This window comes from Schistocerca americana, chromosome 9 (assembly GCF_021461395.2).
Source record: "Schistocerca americana isolate TAMUIC-IGC-003095 chromosome 9, iqSchAmer2.1, whole genome shotgun sequence".
In the NCBI taxonomy this organism is placed as follows: Eukaryota; Metazoa; Arthropoda; class Insecta; order Orthoptera; family Acrididae; genus Schistocerca; species Schistocerca americana.
Window position 1 is genome coordinate 34211386 of NC_060127.1, and position 20388 is coordinate 34231773.

The 20388-nt window shown below is 44.3% G+C and overlaps 1 protein-coding gene across 1 annotated transcript in view; it reads right to left on the reverse strand.

Annotated features, from left to right (window-relative positions):
• LOC124551235 overlaps nucleotides 1-20388 on the reverse strand; it is a 343125-nt gene that overhangs the window by 192083 nt on the left and 130654 nt on the right. Inside the window, exons 10-15 of the mRNA XM_047126229.1 lie at nucleotides 18924-19109; nucleotides 13454-13658; nucleotides 8077-8279; nucleotides 1228-1745; nucleotides 853-890; nucleotides 357-719 (exon numbers count right to left, since the gene is read on the reverse strand). Of these exons, the coding sequence (XP_046982185.1) occupies nucleotides 357-719; nucleotides 853-890; nucleotides 1228-1745; nucleotides 8077-8279; nucleotides 13454-13658; nucleotides 18924-19109 (1513 nt within the window). The remainder of the gene's footprint in view (nucleotides 1-356; nucleotides 720-852; nucleotides 891-1227; nucleotides 1746-8076; nucleotides 8280-13453; nucleotides 13659-18923; nucleotides 19110-20388) is intronic.

Here is a 20388-nt window from a genome sequence, read left to right on the forward strand (position 1 = left end):
TAGGCGCATCAAGGCAGTTATTACGGCCAGAGGTGGTTGATCTGGCTACTGATTTCTCAGGATCTATGCTCCCAAGTTGTGTGAAAATGTAATTACATGTCAGTTCTAGTATAATATATTTATCCAATGAATACCCGTTTATCATCTGCATTTCTTCCTGGTGTAGCAGTTTTAGTGGCCAGTATGCCCACAACGCCACAAGGAGGCGTCCAACGTCGGGGTGGTCAGTGGTCATAATGATTTGGCTTGTCAGTGTAAGTGGCTGGGTAATTTTGATCGTGTTGACATACATTGATAAACATATTTATATAAACTCATGCTTTGTTCCAAGGTTGTAATGTGACACTCGACCCTACCTCCAGTGGCAGCAGAGCTGAACTGTGCGAAGGGGTTGGTGGAGGATATGGCGCCACTGCCCCCGCTGGGCGCGTCGTCCAGCAGGAAGGGCGACGAGACGGCGGTGTCGCCGCTGAGGAACGGGTTGTCCCCCGCGGGGCCGGCGGCAGCCGTGGTCGGCGGCGCCTGCTCCGACCCCGCTGCCGAGAAGTCGAAGTCGCTGAGGAATGGGTTGGACGACGTGCTGGTGGGCGCGGTCGTGGTCGTGCCGAAGATGCCGCCGCTGCCCAGTGGGTCGCTCGCGGATGACGCCGTCGGGAAGTCGTCCATCAGGAACGGGTTGCCACCCTTGCTGGCCGTCTCGAAATCCATGGCTGGCGACTCTTGTGCAATTGGGTCCAATATATCTTACTATAGTCTCACTCGAGAGCGTTCAGGAGAGGTATCCGCTTCTGGACAAACGTCTGCCTTCCTGTAGGTCTGTATTCTGTCAGCAACTTACAGTTGTGGTATTACTAGGAGGAACTGGTGAGTCTGCTAGACCAAGATGAGCCCTGATGATATTACATTTGACGAGATAGGCATGTGCTTTGATTACCAGTTGTATTAGAAAACGTTGTCGTACACTGCTAGTAGCAATCACACAGAGCCTATTGTTTAGTAACAAAATTTGGGACCAAAGTTTTGATTTTACACCATTCTACTGTTTCCTATGTTTAATTTTCTTACTCTGCTACTTGTCCTGTTGCGTAGGTATAGCACCGTAACCTATGGGAGGTGAATTTTGACAATGACTGTTCAACTAGGTAAAACGGAGATGAATGGTCGAGTGCAGAGAGATTTGGAAATACTGGGAGGGTTGGGTGCTTCAGACGGACCACTTGTCACTACCCGATGAGTTCAGATTCCAGCGCTCTGAGCTCGGCGCGGCCCGGGGCCACCAGACCGTCGACAATTGAGGTGTCGAAGGGGTCGTCAACGTCGCAGCCGTCGATGGGTGGCGCGGCGGATTCTGGGAGGGAGTCTGTCGGCGTGAGCGGCTTGTGGGCGAGCTGGGACTCGGCAGGTGGCAGGTTCAGCAGGTCGGGCCTGTCGGGTGTGCCGGGTCGCTGGTCTGGGTGAGCCTCCTGGGGTTGCTCGGGCCGGTCCGCGTCCTCCTTTGGATCACTGGCCCTGGGGTCGAAGTCGGGGTCGGTGTAGCTGCGCTTCAGAGGTCCGCCGATGAGCTCGCTCTCGAGCACCTTGAGCTCGGCCTTCCCAGGCAGCAAGTTGCCAGCGACTGCTGAAGTGTCGAACGGGTCGTCTGACACCGGGAGTGCTGGTTGACCTCCTCTGGATATTGGCGTCAGTGGCTTGGCTGTTGCTGCTGCGTCCTCTTCCTCGACGAGCAAGAGGTCTGGCCGCGATCCCTGGTTTGGTACAAACACAAATAATAATAATAATAATAATGTACAAAAATATCGAAAGTGTTCCAAATATTTTGTTCCTAACTATATAATTACGAGAGTAATCAGACTGAAAATATCGACTCCAGTTGTGACTTTTTAATGATAAACACCGCCAGTTTCGGAAAAATTATAATACCATCTTCAAGCGTACATATTTACTGAAACAAGGGAGGAAATAAAATGTAAGTCAGTGTAGTAAACATGGAATTGTAAAAAAGTAACTAGCGATGGTAATTCACTTTCAAACATAATTAGGAATGTACGAGCTGGTCAGTCGGTTTGGAAAAGAGTGAATACAGTTTTCAGTTTTAGTTTTAACTGCTTGTGAGCATTCGGACTAGTCTGCTGTCATAGTTCTTCATTTCCCTCTCCTGCGACACTCTGGCTCTTTTTCATAACCACTCACACCGGTTGCTTTACCTTTCCCGGCACGCTAGCCGCTGACAACTCTGCACCACACTTCACATCAGCTTGTTCCACAGTACATTCCAGAGTCTAGGCATGCAACCACCTCGCAGCTGACTACGTGGGCTCCTCTTTCTACTGGACGGTTGTAAGTCTTTCAACTTTTGTTCGGGTTTTCACTCACATAGTACGTGGCCACGTACAAATGAGTTTCCTTTCTATTTACTATCAAAAACAGTCTTGATCACAATTTATTTATTACGGTCACCGGTTTCGACCACTACTGTGGTCACCTTCAGACCTACAAGTCGTATGCAAAGCTTTAGAGGGCTACACACATTAAAGAAAATACACAAAGTTAAAAAGCTATAAAACGATGAATTACCAATGAGTAAGAACCTCCTCCTGCTGGAGAATCACTACTGGGGTAAACCAGTGCACGTCTTACTATATATAATGAGTCTCCACCCACTTCTGACGGAATGAGATCATTACTAACCAATGGGTTATAGGTCGAACAACAATGTAAAATTTCTTAGTTAAAACAACGTTGTCAAGAAAGAAAAATAAACACACACTAAGCTTATTTAACAACTATTGTCAATTAAGAAGCGTTAAAAATATTTAAACATGTAGGATAAAGAAACTTCATTTTGCCAGTACATGGGTTGCCCTCTGAAGGCCTGTTAGTGAACCATTTTGAACCACTGGTTGCCATGGTGAAGCTGGACGCCGTTCCAAAGATGAGGCACCAGGCTTCTTTCCACTGAAGTTGGTGTAAAGTCGATAGGCAAAGTAGTGGTTGCCATGGTGAGGATAAACGCCAGTGCAAAATACTATGTAATGACTGTGAGAAACAGTATATTGGCTAACCTGTCCGTAACTTTCTAACACGTTTTAAGGAACATACTACTGATACTGCTCTTACCAAATCAATATTTGTTCAACATCTTAATGGTTCAAATGTCTCTGAGCACTTTGGGACTTAACATCTGTGGTTATCAGTCCCCTAGAACTTAGAACTACTTAAACCTAACTAACCAATGACATCACACACATCCATGCCGGAGGCAGGATTCGAACCTGCGACCGTAGCGGTCACGCGGCTCCAGACTGAAGCGCCTAGAAGCGCACGGCCACACCGGCCGGCCAACATCTTAATCGATACAATCATTCTGAGGGTTGCATTTCTAACAATTTGAAAATATTACATACTGTTCCAAAAGGACTACTGCTAAATACTTGAGAAGAAATTGAAATCTATTCACTTCACAAAAGTAATCCGTTATCTGTTTTAAACGAACAACTTCAATTCAAAGACAAACATTTCTTTGAGCTTTTCGATGATCTGCTTTAGAATGTTCACTCTTCTGTCCGTCGTTTTTAAAATTATTAAGACCTTTAGGAAATATTTCATCTTTTACTTTGTAATTTTATGTCACCAAACATTATTTTATGCCAGACTGTGTGTTTTTAGAATGTTTCCTTATATGCTTTTAGACTGCATATTGCTAATTTACACTACAGCTCATAATATTACAATTCTAAATTCCTTTCATTTTCATTATTTTTATTTGTTTATAAGACTGGCATGCAACATAAGAAATAGCAATGCCTTTTTAAAAATTGTCACATAAAAAGAATGGAATCGACATACGAACTTCATTGACAATATTCCATAAATATGCACAAATACTGTGCCCTCCTGATTTTTTTTTTCCTCTTAGTATTGATCTGTAAGAATTATTATGTAATCTATGTAAATGAAAGTCTCTTATTACACCAGTAAATAGTATCTGTGCAGCATGTACCATGCATGTCAGCTAGAGATTATTGCAGCCTACTCATTGAAAACCGTTTCAATAAAGACATGTTGCTGCTCAATAGTACATCGTCTGACGTGACAGTCTTTGCCATTCCACTTTCGCAACACCTTCGTTAGAAAGAAGGCTGCTGCCACATCTTTGCACTGGCGTTTATCCTCACCATTGCAACCACTAGTCTGGGTATCGGCCTTACAACAACTTCAGTGGAAAGAAGCCTGCTGCCACATCTTTGAAACGGCGTCCAACTTCACCATGGCAACCAGTGGTTCCAAATGGTTCACTAACAGGCTTTGAGAGGGCAACCCATGTACTGGCAAAATGAAGCTCATTTGTCTTACATGTTTAAATATTTTAAATGCTACTTCATTGAAAATAGTTGTTAAATAAACTAAGTTTAGTGTGTGTTTATTTTTCTTTCTTGACAATGTTCTTTTAACTAAGAAATTTTACATTGTTGTTCGACTTATAATCCATTGGTTACTAATGATATCATTCCGTCAGAAGTTGGCGTGCACTGGTTTACTCCAGTAGTGATTCTCCAGCAGGAGGTGGTTCATTGGTAATTCATCGTTTTATAGCTCTATAACTTTATGCACATTCTTTAATGTATGTGACCCTCTAATTAAAGCTTTGTATAAGACTTTTAGGTCTAAAGATGACCACAGTAGTGGTCGAAACCGGTGACCGTAATAAATAAATTGTGATCAAGACTGTTTTTGATAGTAAACAGAAAGGAAACTCATTTGTACGTGGCCACAGATTACGTGAGTGAAAACCCGAACAAAAGTTGAAAGCATTACAAACGAGTAGTAGAAAGAGGAGCCCACGAAGTCAGCTGCGAGGTGGTTGCATGCCATAGGCTCTGGAATGTACTGTGGAACAAGCTGACGTGAAGTGTGGTGCAGAGTTGTGTCAGCGGCTAGCGTGCCGGGAAAGGTAAACCAACCGGTGTGAGTGGTTATGAAGAAGAGCCAGAATGTCGCAGGAGAGGGAAATGAAGAACTATGACAGCAGACTAGTCCGAATGCTCACAAGTAGTTAGAACTAAAACTGAAAAGAAGGTGAAAACAAAAAAGATAGTAAATCTATAGTGCCATAATGAAGTATTAAAAATGCTACATTTGCAGTAAACTACTAGTACTAATGTCATATGAGTACAAATATAATAGTTTGGTGAAAATATATGCATAACAAAGCGATTAGAAAAGATACATATGGTGATTCGTAGTGGATAAAACAATATTCGTAAAAGACTGTTATAAACGACATTACTGTCATTGGCTAGAAATGATAAGCAGTGAAGAGAATAAAGATAGAAAAAAAGAGGGAGGGGAAAGATTACTATTATTACCAGTTTGCTTTCAATAACAATATTCAGTACAATTCTAATCTAAAAGAATGAACAACAATAAGGAAACCGAAAATACTTTTCTTCCAGTTCCATGTATACCACACGGACTTATACTGTATTTCCTCTCTTGTTTCAGTAAATTTGTAAACCTCAAGTTGAGAATGTAATTTTTCCGAAACCGGTCGTGTTTACAACAAATGAAGTCACAACTGATGCGGATATTTTCAGTCTCAGCATGCAGCTTAGTTGTGGATTTTCTGCTAACAAAACGCTATGCGATTAGGAGAACAACCCAGCTGTGCTCACTGTTTGGTTTTAAGACGTGTGTACCCAGTTCTTGAAATTTTAACTTTGCGTGGAAAAGTTCAAGAATACACTGAAATACCTCTACGTACTGGCAACTAGCTGTGACCTGCCTGCTTTATATTGTTGTTGACGAGCTAATTCCCGATTCTTTAAACTGTCCGTCTCCGTTTTGTGTACAGCACATTCAAACTTGTGAGTACTTTACAAATGAGATAATGTTTTAAATATTTGATGTTGAGCACATAAGCGAGAATACTTTAGAAAAGCTTTGAATTACGTTTAAAGTTGGCTGGAAGACGTTACATACTCCATTCGTGAGTCTCTGAAACTAGTCGCTTCAGTCTGACGACGGCTACAAGTGGACTACACGAGTGTAGAAAGGAGAGGGAGACACGTGTTTTACAAGTGAATAGTAGAGACAGTGCCGATACGTACGCAAAAGCTGGACATGACGATAATTATATCTGCAATTCACAATAAATTAAATGTCTGGCGGAAGATTCATCGAACCACCTTCAAACTGTTTGAAATGCAAGGGATAAGTCCCTGCAGTCGCACTATCCTCTGTGCCCTCGGTGGTTCCGATGAATAGAACGTCTGCCATGTAAGCAGGAGATCCCGGGTTCGAGCACTTATTTTCAACTGTACCCGTTGCTATATATCAAAGCCCGTCGACAGCGCAGAGTCTTTAATTATCATTTCACTCTAGAGCGTTGTATGGTCACCGATGGTATCTGTTCTTTCGGGCATGTCCGAATTGCGGTGATCATTTATACCTATGTAGAGGGGCGCTAACAAAATATTTTCGCATTCGGGGGAGCAAGTTGGTGATCGGAATTCTGTGAGACGATCTTGCCTCAATTAAAGACGCTTTTGTTTTGGTGTTGCCATCCCGGTCCGCGTATCATATTTGTAACACACTGTCCCCTACCTCGCGATAATACGAGAGGAGCTGTCCTTCATTGAGCATTTTAGTCAGCTCTATCTGACGCAGATCCCACATCGCGCAGCAACAATCCACATGAGGGCAGACAAGCGTCGTGTAGGCCGTCTCTTCAGTACCCCTGTTGCATTTTCTAAGTATTCTGCTGCTAAATCTCAGTCTCTGGATCTCCTTTTTCACACATTATTTATATTATCGTTGCAATTTAAGTTATTCGCAAATGTAATCCCCCAGGTATTTAGTTCAATTCAGAACCTTTGTGTGATTCATCCTGTAACCGATATTTAGCAAATTTCTTTTAGTGCTCTTGTGGATGACTTCACACTTTTCATTATTCAGAATCAGTCATCAGATGTATGTACGTATGTATATATATGCATGTATAAAAAATTCCGAAGACTGTCGTAAATTTGTTAGACAAGAATACGATCATTTAGTTTGCGCTGGCTGGAAGTTAGTTTTCAAGCCAGAATGTAGACTATAGCACAGAACGTTTTCCAAGCTTCACTCTTCCTCTTATGGAACAAATTTGCAATTGTATACAATGTATCAATTCATTTTCGTCTTACAGCCTCCACAGTCTTACAAAGTGTGGTGTCACCGCCAGACACCACACTTGCTAGGTGGTAGCCTTTAAATTGGCCGCGGTTCGTTAGTATACGTCGGACCCGCGTGTCGCCACTGTCAGTGGTTGCAGACCGAGCGCTACCACACGGCGGGTCTAGAGAGACGTCCTAGCACTCGCCCCAGTTGTACAGACGACTTTGCTAGCGACGCTACACTGAAATATACGCTCTCATTTGCCGAGACGATAGTTAGCATAGCCCTCAGCTACGTCATTTGCTACGACCTAGCAAGGCGCCATTACCAGTTTATATTGAGATTGTTATTAATGTATCAACAAGAGCGATGTTCTCCAATTATGGATTAAAGTATTCAAAGAGCTTCATACTTTATTTATTACACTCAATTTCTTTAATTGTTCCAGACCTCACGGCAGTCTGCGTGAGCTTAAACGCGTGCATTTCGGCCTCCTTTAGCAACACGGTGTTGGCTCTTCAGCCAACACTACACAAAGCATAGCTGTGTTATACGTCTCCTGATTGCTAGAGATGGTCATTTTCGCTTTATCAGGTCTAAATTGAAACCGCATGACGGACAGTTAACTTCCACGCTATGTCATAGGTTCACGCTCCTGCACACTTTGGAAACGAGTCGAGGACTAGGAAGCAACTGCAGTCACCATTCTCACTCATGTCGTATTCGCAAAACTACACCAGAGAGGCAGGAAGTCAGTATGGCTATCAAGTAACTGTGGAGCCTTGATTTTTAATGCAAGCAACCCTCAACACTCCACTCGTACTCGCTCTGTTTCTCATCTGTACTTCACACTCTGGCTCGCCTGTCCCGTGCCCCCTCTGGGCGGCGATTACAGTAGAACTATGAGGCCGGAACACTGACCTGTATGGGAGAGAGAGCCAAGGGGAGGCTGTCGGGTGGCTGGAGAGCCCTGGCCCTGGGGCCGCGGTCTCCTGTGACGTCAGAGAAGCGTCTGCGGAGGGCAGAGTCCGCTGGAGGTGGTGCTGGAGTTACCAGCTCAGAGCGGCGCCTTCCAGCTGCTCCTGCCGCGGCGGTCACCGGCTCTGGACTGCTCTGCTCTCCTCCTACGGGAAACACGTTTCCATTGTAGCCCATCCCACTCACTGTGCACAAATGATGGCAAAACTTAAAGCCCAGAGCTGTTGGTAAAAACAACACAGGGTGTCATTAGAAAATCAGACATGCAAGAGCCAATCATATACATATACTCAAAGATAAAAAGGCAAGACGCGCCACGGACGAATTATCCAAAAGCGTTGCAAATCGGTAGGTTTGATGTTCATGTTGAAACTGACAACCGATTAGTTTCAGAAAAATTGGTTGATTTATCAAGAGAACATGGTTCACCAATTGAGCAAATCAGTAATGTATTGGTTCACTTCTGGGAGTTACGCAAGCTGTTATTCGGCTTGGCGTTGATTGAAAAGAGTTGCTGGGTGTCCTCCTGAGGATATAGTGCCAAATTCTGACCAACGGGCTCCTTATATCCTCAAAATCCCGAGCTGGTTGGAGGACTCTCCCCATAATGTGTCGGAAGTTGCAGCATTAGAAAACTGCAGCGAAATGCAGGAAGATCTGCAGCGGATAGGCACTTGGTGCAGGGAGTGGCAACTGACCCTTAACATAGACAAATGTAATGTATTGCGAATACACAGAAAGAAGGATCCTTTATTGTATGATTATATGATAGCGGAACAAACACTGGTAGCAGTTATTTCTGTAAAATATCTGGGAGTATGCGTGAGAACAATTTGAAGTGGAATGATCATATAAAATTAATTGTTGGTAAGGCGGGTGCCAGGTTGAGATTAGTTGGGAGAGTCCTTAGAAAATGTAGTCCATCAACAAAGGAGGTGGGTTACAAAACACTTGTTCGACCTATACTTGAGTATTGCTCATCAGTGTGGGATCCGTACCAGGTCATGTTGACGGAGGAGATAGAGAGGATCCAAAGAAGAGCGGCGCGTTTCGTCACGGGGTTATTTGGTAAGCGTGATAGCGTTACGGAGATGTTTAGCAAACTCAAGTGGCAGACTCTGCAAGAAAGGCGCTCTGCGTAGCGGTGTAGCTTGCTGTCCAGGTTTCGTGAGGCTGCGTTTCTAGATGAGGTATCGAATATATTGCTTCCCCCTACTTATACTTCCCGAGGAGATCACGAATGTAAAATTAGAGAGATTCGAGCGCAGACGGAGGCTTTCCGGCAGTCGTTCTTCCCGCGAACCATACGCGACTGGAATAGGAAAGGGAGGTAATGACAGTGGCACGTAAAGTGCCCTCCGCTACACACCGTTTGGTGGCTTGCGGAGTATAAGTGTAGATGCAGAATTCTCCAAAATATCTTAATTGGATAGAGATCCAGCAACCTTCCTGGCCAAACTACGGTTTATTAAGCACAAATACAAGCAGTAGAAACTCGCACAGAATGAGGGTAACAGGCAAAGAGACAGCTGTCACAGCATTCCTGTCAGTAACTTGAGGGAGCGAGTTGACGTGACAAAAATCTCCACCTCGGCGAGAAAGCAAGCTTGGCTGCCACACGTCTATCCTCTCTACTTGCTGCCGAGGCTGCAAAACAGTCGATGCAGCACAGCCCAAAGGCCAAATGGTTCAAATGGCTCTGAGCGCTATGGGACTTAACATCTACGGTCATCAGTCCCCTAGAACTTAGAACTACTTAAACCTACCTAACCTAAGGACAGCACAAAACACCCAGTCATCACGAGGCCCAAAGGCCAGAACGATACAATTGTGACCTGGATTATACCATACGTAGTCTACTGCTGCGCCGCTTCCATGTTCTATGCGATCAAAAATGATGTACTGCCACAACAGGGCTGGGTTATGAGGCCATAAATACTGCCTGCTCTGCCTACGAAGAATCTGTCAATTTACGCAGCCAGCACTGACAAGGGAACATCCCCATCGCACCCCCCTCAGATTTAGTTATAAGTTGGCACAGTGGATAGGCCTTGAAAAACTGAACACAGATCGATCGAGAAAACAGGAAGAAGTTGTGTGGAACTATGAAAAAATAAGCAAAATATACAAACTGGGTCGTCCATGCGGAAGATAGGCAATATTAAGGGCAATGTGAGGCGAGGAGCGCCGTGGTCCCGTGGTTAGCGTGAACAGCTGCGGAACGAGAGGTCCTTGGTTCAAATCTTCCCTCGCCCGAAAATTTTAACTTCTTATTTTCAGTTTATGTGAAAAACTCTTATGTTTTCATCACTTTTTTTGGAGTGATTATTACATCCACAAGAAAACCTAAATCGGGCAAGCTAGAAGAATCGTATCACCCATTCGCCAAGTGTATTAGTTAGGTGGGTCGACAACATATTCCTGTCATGTGACGCACATGCTGTCACCAGTGTCGTATACAACATATCAGACGTGTTTTCCTGTGTAGGAATCGGTTGACCTGTGACCTTGCGATCAAATGTTTTCGGTTCCCATTGGAGAGGCACGTCCTTTCGTCAACTAATCACAGGGTTTTGCGGTGCTGTCGCAAAACACAGACACTAAACTTATTACAGTGAACAGAGACGTCAATGAACGAACGGACAGATCATAACTCTGCGAAAATAAAGCAAGCAAAATTTTCAGTGGAGGGCAGATTTGAACCAAGGACCTCTCTTTCCGCAGCTGTTCACGCTAACCACGAGACCACGGCGCTCCTCGCTTCACACTCCTTAATATTGCCTATCTTACGCATGGATGACCCAGTTTGTATATTTTGCTTATTTTTTCATAGTTCCACACAACTACTTCCTGTTTTCTCGATTGATCTGTGTTCAGTTTTTCAAGGCCTATCCACTGTGCCAACTTATAACTAAATCTGAGGGGGGTGCGATGGGGATGTTCCCTTCTGAGGAGTGTGCCAGAAGCCGATATCGAAAGACACGGATGACAATGACGGAGGTACAAATGGTTCAAATGGCTCTCAGCACTATGGGACTTAACTACTGTGGTCATCAGTCCCCTAGAACTTAGAACTACTTAAACCTAACTAACCTAAGGACATCACACACATTCATGCCCGAGGCAGGATTCGAACCTGCGACCGTAGCGGTCGCGCGGTTCCGGACTGCGCGCCTAGAACCGCTAGACCACCGCGGCCGGCACGGAGGTACACCCGACCCCACAGTCTGTAGGAGAGCCATCAGTGTATACAAATGTACTATCGCGAAGTTCCATGCGAAGGTCGTGAAACTGAAAGCGATAGATAGAGGCTGGAGTAGGGGTCTTAGGAAGAGAATAAAGTTCAAGATTAGCACGGGCCGCTTCACGAAGCCAAGGTGGTGAAGGGTTTGCACCCACCAGGAAACCTGCACTCAACTTTCATGTCCCGGGTCAGCTGGAGCGGATCAGCAAGCAAGTCTCCGTGCGGCGCAGTCGACCAGGCCTGCTGGCGGTCTCTATGCAGTGTAAGAGCGTGTGGGGTCTGTTCCGAGTGCCACGAAGTTCGTGGCTCATCTACCCAGGACATGAAAGTTGAGTGGTGATTTAATTGCCGAAGCCAAGCCTGTTCAAGTTGTACCCTTGGTTGGTGGTTCGCTGTTGGCGGTATTCCTGCGAGCAACAGCGAGTGTTCGAGTTGGTGAAGATTTAGCTGCCATGTGATGGAATTAACGATATTTGTAGGTTTGAAATTCAAGTGTACCAGCGGAAGTTTCTGCCTTGTGGCTGTTAGTGTTCTGGTTACCTGCCCTCGTAGATGACGTAAATTCAGGCAGTGTCCTTTCCTCACCTGTTCTCGCTGTCCAACATGGTGTGTAGTTTTGACAGCTTACTGTATTTTTGGTTGTGGGTGGCTATGTCTGTAACGTTTTGGCTTTGGAATCTCGTTTACTGGTCGGTGGTTAGCAAGTCGTCTTGTTGGTGGGTCCCTGACTGTCTTATTTGTGTTGCCGGCGGATCGAGTATAGTTGGGCCGACTTCTTGTCTCACCTAAGTGAACGTTAAGATTACAAGGGCAGACCGAGTCCCCTGGAAACGTCTGAGTATTTTGAATGGCTCATAGTCGATGATTGGAATTTGTATGCTTGTAATTGTGTTTTTAAAACCAAAGGCCTTCAGCCGTTTTAAGTTTTAAGGATCTTATTTATCAAGTATTACCTTTAGGAACATAAAGTTGTGGGCTTTCTGCCTGTTGAAAATTTATTGTAGTTGTATTGTTTTTTTAAAAGCATGGGCCCTCAGCCGCTTTAAGTTTTAAGGTTCTTATTTATCAAGTATTACATTCTTTCAAGATAAAGCTGTGGGCCTTCTGCCTGTTGAAAATTTATCATAGTTGTATTGTTCTTGAAATGATGGGCCTTCAGCCGCTTTAAAATTTTGGGTTCTTACTTATCAAGTCTTACATCACTTAGGTTTAAATACTATTTATTCTACTTAAGGTTACGAGGTTTGGGCCTTCTGCCTTGGGAAACTGGTTAGAGTTTTTTGTTTTTTTTTTTGTTTTTTGAAACGAAGGCCTTCAACCGTTTTGGAGTAAGGTTTCTTATTGGTCATAAAGCTTGGGCCTTCTGCGTATTGAAAGGTTATTGTAGTTATGTTTTAAATTGATCGGCCTTCAGTCGTTTTTAAAAAAACTTTATCTGACTAGTCAAGTCTTACATCGCTAGGCCTTAAATACTATTTAAGGCTAAAGCCTAGAGCCTTCTGTCTCAAGAAAAAAAATTATAGCCGTTGTATTTAATTCATGGGTCTTCAGTCGTTTTAGAATTAGAGATGTTTTCTGTCGATATTCAAGCTTAGAAGTTGCGCTGTAACGTTTGGACAACTGAATAAAGTGTTATGTCTTGAGTATAACTGACAGCCGCTCATTTTGGCCCCCTTCCACAATTCCTACTACTTGTCCTGTTCTGCCGGTTTAGAAGGGCGTATTGGTAAGCCGGCGCAGCAAGTGCCGAAAGCGGACTCCAGGAGATGACAGAAGAGGGACGCGCCCCTTACTGGCGATCAAAGGAAGAATCGAAGAAGGAGGCATAGGATGGCATTGCAGACAAACGTCATGCATACCTGCTGAGGAGAAAGTCACGGCGGTAGGACAGTGGTAGTTCAGCAGCTTCAGCATACCGACTAACTCCGTTTGTGATTTCTCCCCAGTCACTAGAATTGTTTACCTTTCCAACATTGTCAAGGAATGCAGCTGACATAGGCCTTTACGATTTTCTGAATTCTGAATTAACACTTGTGCTGCTAACTGCTGCGCTGTAACAGAGGCAGCACACGTTACCTGGCTGCTGCTGGCCCGCCTCTGCCTTCTCCTCCCCCCTGGGGTCGAAGTCCGGGTCTGAGAGGCTGTGCCGCAGCGTCGGCTGCTGTGGTGCTTGTTGTCCCTCTTCCAGTAACTCGTTCTCCAGCAGGCGCAGCTCCGCACGGCCGGGCGCGATGTTTTCTGCGAACGATGTGTCGAACGGGTCTGCGATTCTCGCGATGTCCTGAGAAACAGCGCGAGGCAACCACATAAGCATCCCGCACACGCTCTACACACTATTGCACTAAATACCGTGGACACAACCTTGTAAACACCTCACGTAAACACCTTTCTTTCTGCCCTATCATACTGACATAGCATTTCCTTGCGGTTGTGGTCTTCAGTCCAAACTCTGGTCTGACGCAGCTCTACACCATAGCCTACCCTGTGTAAGACTCTTTATGACTATTTTATTTCATATAGTACAACAATTGTCACCTTTAAGAACACAGTAAGCTGGCTCATGTGAATGAAGATTGCAGTAGTTAAACGGAGCCTGGGTTAGTCTCATGTGAATTCTGCGATGGTGTAGAGCTTTTATTATTTTTGCAGTACTCTAGAAATAAGTAGCATCCGTAAACTCTGCCATAAACAATAATAGATGGTTTCCGGAATATTTTCCTTTATTTTTGGTTCTATTAATAGAACACAAAATCTAGTGGCGTCCTAGTATTTCGTAATTTCATTTTTAATAGCACTGAATTTTTTTCCCAGTTGCCACTTTCTTAAGCACTATTCACTGGAATCACGTGGGAGCCTGCGATCAGCGGAGAACAAGATCTATCAGGACAACGGTTACGAGACATCGTTACAAGACAAGAGGTGTAGGTCGCGAAGGATACGGCGGCGGATGCGAAATTACCAGTTTCAGTCCAAAATGCTGGGTGAGTCCATTCGTTTGTTCACAAGGGGAGGCCGACAAGGATTGTCACCTTTCGGCCAGTCGGCGATGACAGAATCAACGCGCTCGCCCGGCATTCTTTCTCAAACGATTTTACAGGGACTATTCGGTAAAAAGTTTCATGTTTGCTTTACTTGTAACTTTATATGTCATGTTCATTATGATGTGCTCTTCATTTCGCTGATGTTAATAGTTTCAGTGATATTTATATGGAAGTAAGACACTGCGCTAAATTCGGAAAAGTTTGCAATGAAAAACAGGGGTCGCTATGATTTTGCGTCTGCTGCATATTACACAATATGTTGCTGCGTATGAAATTTAGCTGACATATTGATTTTTTCTTTAGAATTATTTGTAAGTCTGTCACCAGTTTCGAGAAAGGGCATTTGCAATCGCACCCAGACAGCGATAAAGCCAGAGTGAAATATTCACAACGTTTCTCATACTTCATAAAAACTTTGAGATATCGAAATGAGATTTTGGAAAATGCTAGGCCACAAAGAGGAGAGTATTTTGCCTCATGGTTATTATGCATAACTTCATTATCTACTGTGTTATTCCACTAACAACAGACTTTTCCGGTGAAAGAATATAATTATTAAGGGCCATCGATAGCTGGTACAATGAGAATGCTATGGGTTTTGGAACGACATAATTGAAGTCATTACACGTTTATTTCGTACTTTTCGTCAGTTTCTCACTTAATAAACTTAATAAATCACTGTTTGAGAATTATCTCACATTTTCATCTGCACAGCATGTTAGTGAAGTGAGACTGTGTGAACTCCGCTGAGTTTTGGCAAAAGAAGCAAATTTTATCATGGCAACTAGAGGAATGTGTAGATTTTACTCAAAATTTCACACTCTTAATGCTCCTCTTAAATTTACAAATGGTCGCAATGCAAGTGTGGTCGTAGAGGGGTCCCTCTTAATATTTACAAAAAATGTGAGTGGGCTTCAGTTTAGAACGTCCTTTACCCTCCAGCGCTCGGAATTTCCCCTACAGCGGTCTGAGCGACCCCCCACCACTGCCGCTCTCCCCATGCTTCACCAGCAGACTGCGCGTCTAGCAGCCATGGAATTTTACGTGCACTATAGGCAAGTTGCCACCGGTTGCGCTGGGGAAAAGAGAGAGCAGACATTATTTACTGAAATCCACCGTGTTTGTTGATCCTGGTACATCCTTTTGGTGCAAAGGAACCCACCATGTAGCTTATCAGGGTTAAAACTTTATTTTGTTCTGAGAGTACTAATAGCATAAATATTGAAGGGACGGCCGAGGTGGCCGAGCGGTTCTAGGCGCTCAGTCCGGAACCGCTCGACTGCTATGGTCGCAGGTTCGAATCCTCCCTCGGGTATGGATGTGTGTGATGTCCGTAGGTTAGTTAGGCTTACGTAGTCCTAAGTTCTATGGGACTGATGACCACAGCTGTTAAGTCCCATAGTGCTCAGAGCCATTTGAACCAATATTGAAGGCATTAATTATTTTTCTCACATTACCCTCATAAATGCTGTAACTGGATGTATGTCTTCCCGTTTTTCCTGCAACGTTTTCAGTACTCTTTCCGAAGTGCTCATGTTTGGTATCATCAAACTTGACCGTAGCAAGCATTCCGTAGCCTGATGGTATATGAGTCTGGACCGCATAGTTTTGAACACACTGATCGCTTTCTTTGTACAGGTCACCTTCCCTCTTTTTAATGATAATTGTTCCACTGTGAGATGTGGTCCGGTGATTTTTATGCTTTGCGTTGGTACTGGGGAGAGACTGGCTCTGAAAAAAGCTATTGCTATACAAAGTGATTCAAAATAAATTGTACACACTTCGTGGGCGTAATGTATGCATCAAAATAAGAGTGAAACAAAGTTTTGTCTGAAACTGCCTTATTTCCGAGTTATGATGCACAATATCATTTGTGGCAGACATTATGCAATGAACCAATACAGGATTTTGTCGTGTTGCACTAGCCCGCCTGCTGACTAACGTTGCTTTGTCGATGGTCCCCTCGCACGTTTACGAGTATCCCTGAGTTGCTTATCCCGGCAATTGGGCAGATCGTACAGGACGAATCGCCTTGCTCCCCACATTTCCGGATCTTAATCCCTGGACTTCTGCCTTTGGGGTCGTCTCAGAGAGCTTGTGTATGCTGTTGCAACAGAGATTGTTGCCAAACCGCAGCGGTGAACTTAAAAACAGCTGTGCAACTGTGCAGGTGGAGGAGGTGAACAACGGAACCTGCAACATCCTGACAGCGGAAAAGAATCGGGCACGTCACTACCTTCGCCTTTATGGACATCATTTTGAAAAATTTTGGTAATTTATGGTAAGGTCTCAAGGGACCAAATTGCTAAGGTCATCGCTCCCTAAGCTTACGCACTACTTAATCTAACTTAAACTAACTTATACTAAGGACAACAGACACACACACTCATGACCGAGGCTGGACTCGAACCCCCGACGCGGATGGCCACGCGGGCCGTGACAGGACGCCATGGACCGTGCGGCTCATCATTCTGTACTTGTACTGGAGTACACGAGCAGTATGTGGGTGTGTGGAATTTCGGGTGCCTTTGTGTCATTGCTTTCTGAGAAGAATTAATCTTCTGTTGTACTTGGGTTCCTACTTCATTGCGTAACTCTGAAATAAAGCCGTTTCAGGAAAAAAAAAACAATATTTAACATTTTACTCTTACTTCGATGCATACGTTACACCGATGAAATGTGTACAGTTATTTTTGAATCACCCTGTACACAGAGTTATTCTTGTTAACGTTTAAAAGTCATCGAAGTGATGTAGATGACATTGAGACACGTGATATTAGACACACGAGATAGTAAATGTAGGAAAATACGCCGAAAGTAGATGACAAATGTTGAACATGTGACGTCGCCAGATGACGTACCTAGCCGCACGTACAACGGTTGATATTATCGGTCTGTCGCACCTGATTATCCCAATCCCGCCCAAGTATTCACATCAGTGTGGCTCTGGGTCCTAGTGCGCGACTTTAGTGCCTGGAGTTCAGGGTTCGACTCTTGCATCTGGCAGGCAGGTGGTTACGTGTTTACATAGAGGTAAGATTTATTATTTACAGTTTTGAACGTAGCTGTTACTCACCAGCCGTATACTAGCTTCAACATAGGATTAAGCAGCCAAGCGATTGAACATAAACGGTAGGTACACTCACCTAGGTTTCGACACGTACTACGGGTGTTATCAGAATGAAATGTTGCTAAATCGTAAAATTACATTGCTTAAAAGCAGTAGTCAAAATCTGGAGCAGCTATGCCCAAATCGATAGTAAAATAAAACGTTTTATCGTTTGCTAAAACGTTTTATTTTACTTTTGACTTGAGCATAGCTGCTCCAAATTCCGACTATTGCTTTTAAGCAATGTAGTTTAATGATTTAGCAACATTTCATTCTGATGATAACAGCCGTTGTAGGTTTAGAAACCTAGGTCAGTGTACCTACCGTTTATGTTCAACCGGTTGGCTATTTAATCCAACGTTGAAAACAGATTTATCATTTAATTTCCCGGTCTCGTGAAATCGCTGGTTCATTGCAAAGTACGCTACAAAAAAAAAAAAAAAAAAAAAAAAAACCCTACCGTGTTGCCAACCAAGTAAATGAGTATAAGCTTCCGAATTGCGTCGTTACTAGTAAATGAGCTAAGTTTTATTTACTAAATGATGTCTTTAAAAAAAAGGTACAAAAGGAAAGAAACACAAAACAAGAACACCTTTTACTTGAGTGCAGCGATGACGATAATTTTGTAGGTTCTACATTTCCACTTTTATCAAAAGGTGTTCGAAATTTGCACCGTTTGCTCGAATCCAAGTATTGCATCGCTAAATCATCCTTTCACGCCCAAGCCCAACCGCTGCACGTGCGACGAGGTATGTAATTTGGTGCCGTCACATGTTCAACACTTCTCATTCATTTTTCGGGGTACTTCCCGACATTTGCCACCCGATGTATCTTAAATTACTTGTATCAGCGTCATCTACAGCGCTTCGGAGTTTCTTTAATCGTTATTATGAATCACCTTGTATCCATTACAACATGAAGAATAGCCTACTAACTTGTCTGACAGCTAGTACTATTACTACGCTTTCATGTCAATCGACTCTTCGAACTGTGCAAGTCATAGATAGCCTTTCACTTCCCTTTATTTAACGGCACGAGTAAAATGTTGGTTAGTTAGAACGTCGACTTCGCTACAGACTCCGATCACTCAACATCAGTACCATGCCTAGTTTCGGCTCTTGAGCAAGAACGGGCTGCCGCTCCTCCACTGACATTTAGCACCTCACTGAAGATACCTAACTGAAAGTGTCTCCAGCGAAGTTCAAGCCATCATGAACGGCAAGGATGGACATAAGTGTGATCCGATAGTGTGCGGTCTGAGAGCATATGATGGAAATTAACGACGTCAGAATGCGTCAAGACGTAGTGTAAGATCTGAAGATTATGACAGTTGTAGCGAGGGTTTGCTCACGAGCGTCCAGTAAGATCCTCGTGCCAGCCAAAGGAGAGTACTCACGTCTAGGATGGTCTTGGGCTCCGGGTAGTAGGGGGTAAGTGGTTTGGCGATGGGCGCCTTGTCTTCCTCGACGGCCAGGAGGTCCGGCCGCTCAGAGGGCGTGGGCAGGTCGAACGAGACGACCTTGGTGGCCGCTCCCAGCAGGTCAGGCCGCTTCTGGACTGCGGCCTCCGCTTCTACCACCACCTGCAACAAGCGCACCATCCGTCCAACAGCGGCGAGAGAAGGCGGGGTGTTGGCAGGAGCTCAGCTCGCTAAACGAAATCTGTGTCACTGTACACAGCTGTGGCCTATATTGGCTCCAGAAGTCACCGTCTAAAAAAAAATAATTAAAAAAATAAAAATAATCCGAAGAATTAAACAATTGACAAATTGTGTCAGTTATCGTTTTATCCATTTCGTTACTAAGAAGGGCAGTGAGACAGGACAATTAGCCTCATTTCACACGCAGCACGCATTCCCAAACATAGCTGTGTGGGAATGAATGAATGACTGAATGTGAGAGTAGCACTAAGAGAGAGAAGAGCTAGACAGAGAGAGAGAGAGAGAGAGAGAGAGAGAGAGAGAGATGAGATGATAGTGATAGTAGTAGTAGTAGTAGGAGGAGGAGGAGGACAGAAAGAAGGGGATTGTGGCTGAGACAGGAGGCAGTGACATAGACACACTCAGAGATAATGACAGTGAGTTGGGCTGCATGAGTAAGAATGGGCTAATGGGAGAGGATGGGTATGAACGACTTACAGCGACGGACTAGTGGGTGTTAGCGATTTACAGTTAGGTTAGCCTGTGGGAGTTTGAGGTGAGTTGAACGTTAAAAATAGCACGATTATATTTGTATGCCAAAATTTTAGGAAAAAAATTTAGAGGTACATAGGAAGGGAGAATGAGGCGGCTTGTACCCCACTTTTCAGTCAGAGTCAAACAGCAGTCGATTCGACTTTTGTGCTGCACTGGGAGTATTTTTCCGTTGCTAATTCTATGTCCGGAAACCAATATCCGTCGGTGTATGGGCCAATCTGTCTCCTCAGTCCCTTCTGTCTGTTACGCAAAAGTAAACATTATAGGCAGTGCTACATGCGGTTAGCACGCATCCTGACATCTCTGACAGTCTTCGCAGTGACTCTCGCACTGCTTGTGATACACCTAGCTCCATTTGGATTGCGTCGCATTCGTTCTTCACACGCTCATGCAACGTCTCCACATTGTCAATGGGTTGTGCACGAACCAATGTCTCTAAATGTAGGCATAGCTGGAAGTCCAACGAACTGAGGTCCGGTGAATGGGGTGGCCACGCTACCTACTGACCAATTCATCACCCATGAAACGTTGCAGTACGGTTCTGTAGCTCCATCCGTCGAAAATGGGATATAGCCTCGTCGTGTGTAAACCACAGTCTTACTCCTGCAACGTTAATTACCTCTGGTGATTCATTGTGCAGAAATCTGTGATACGCGGCACCCGTTGA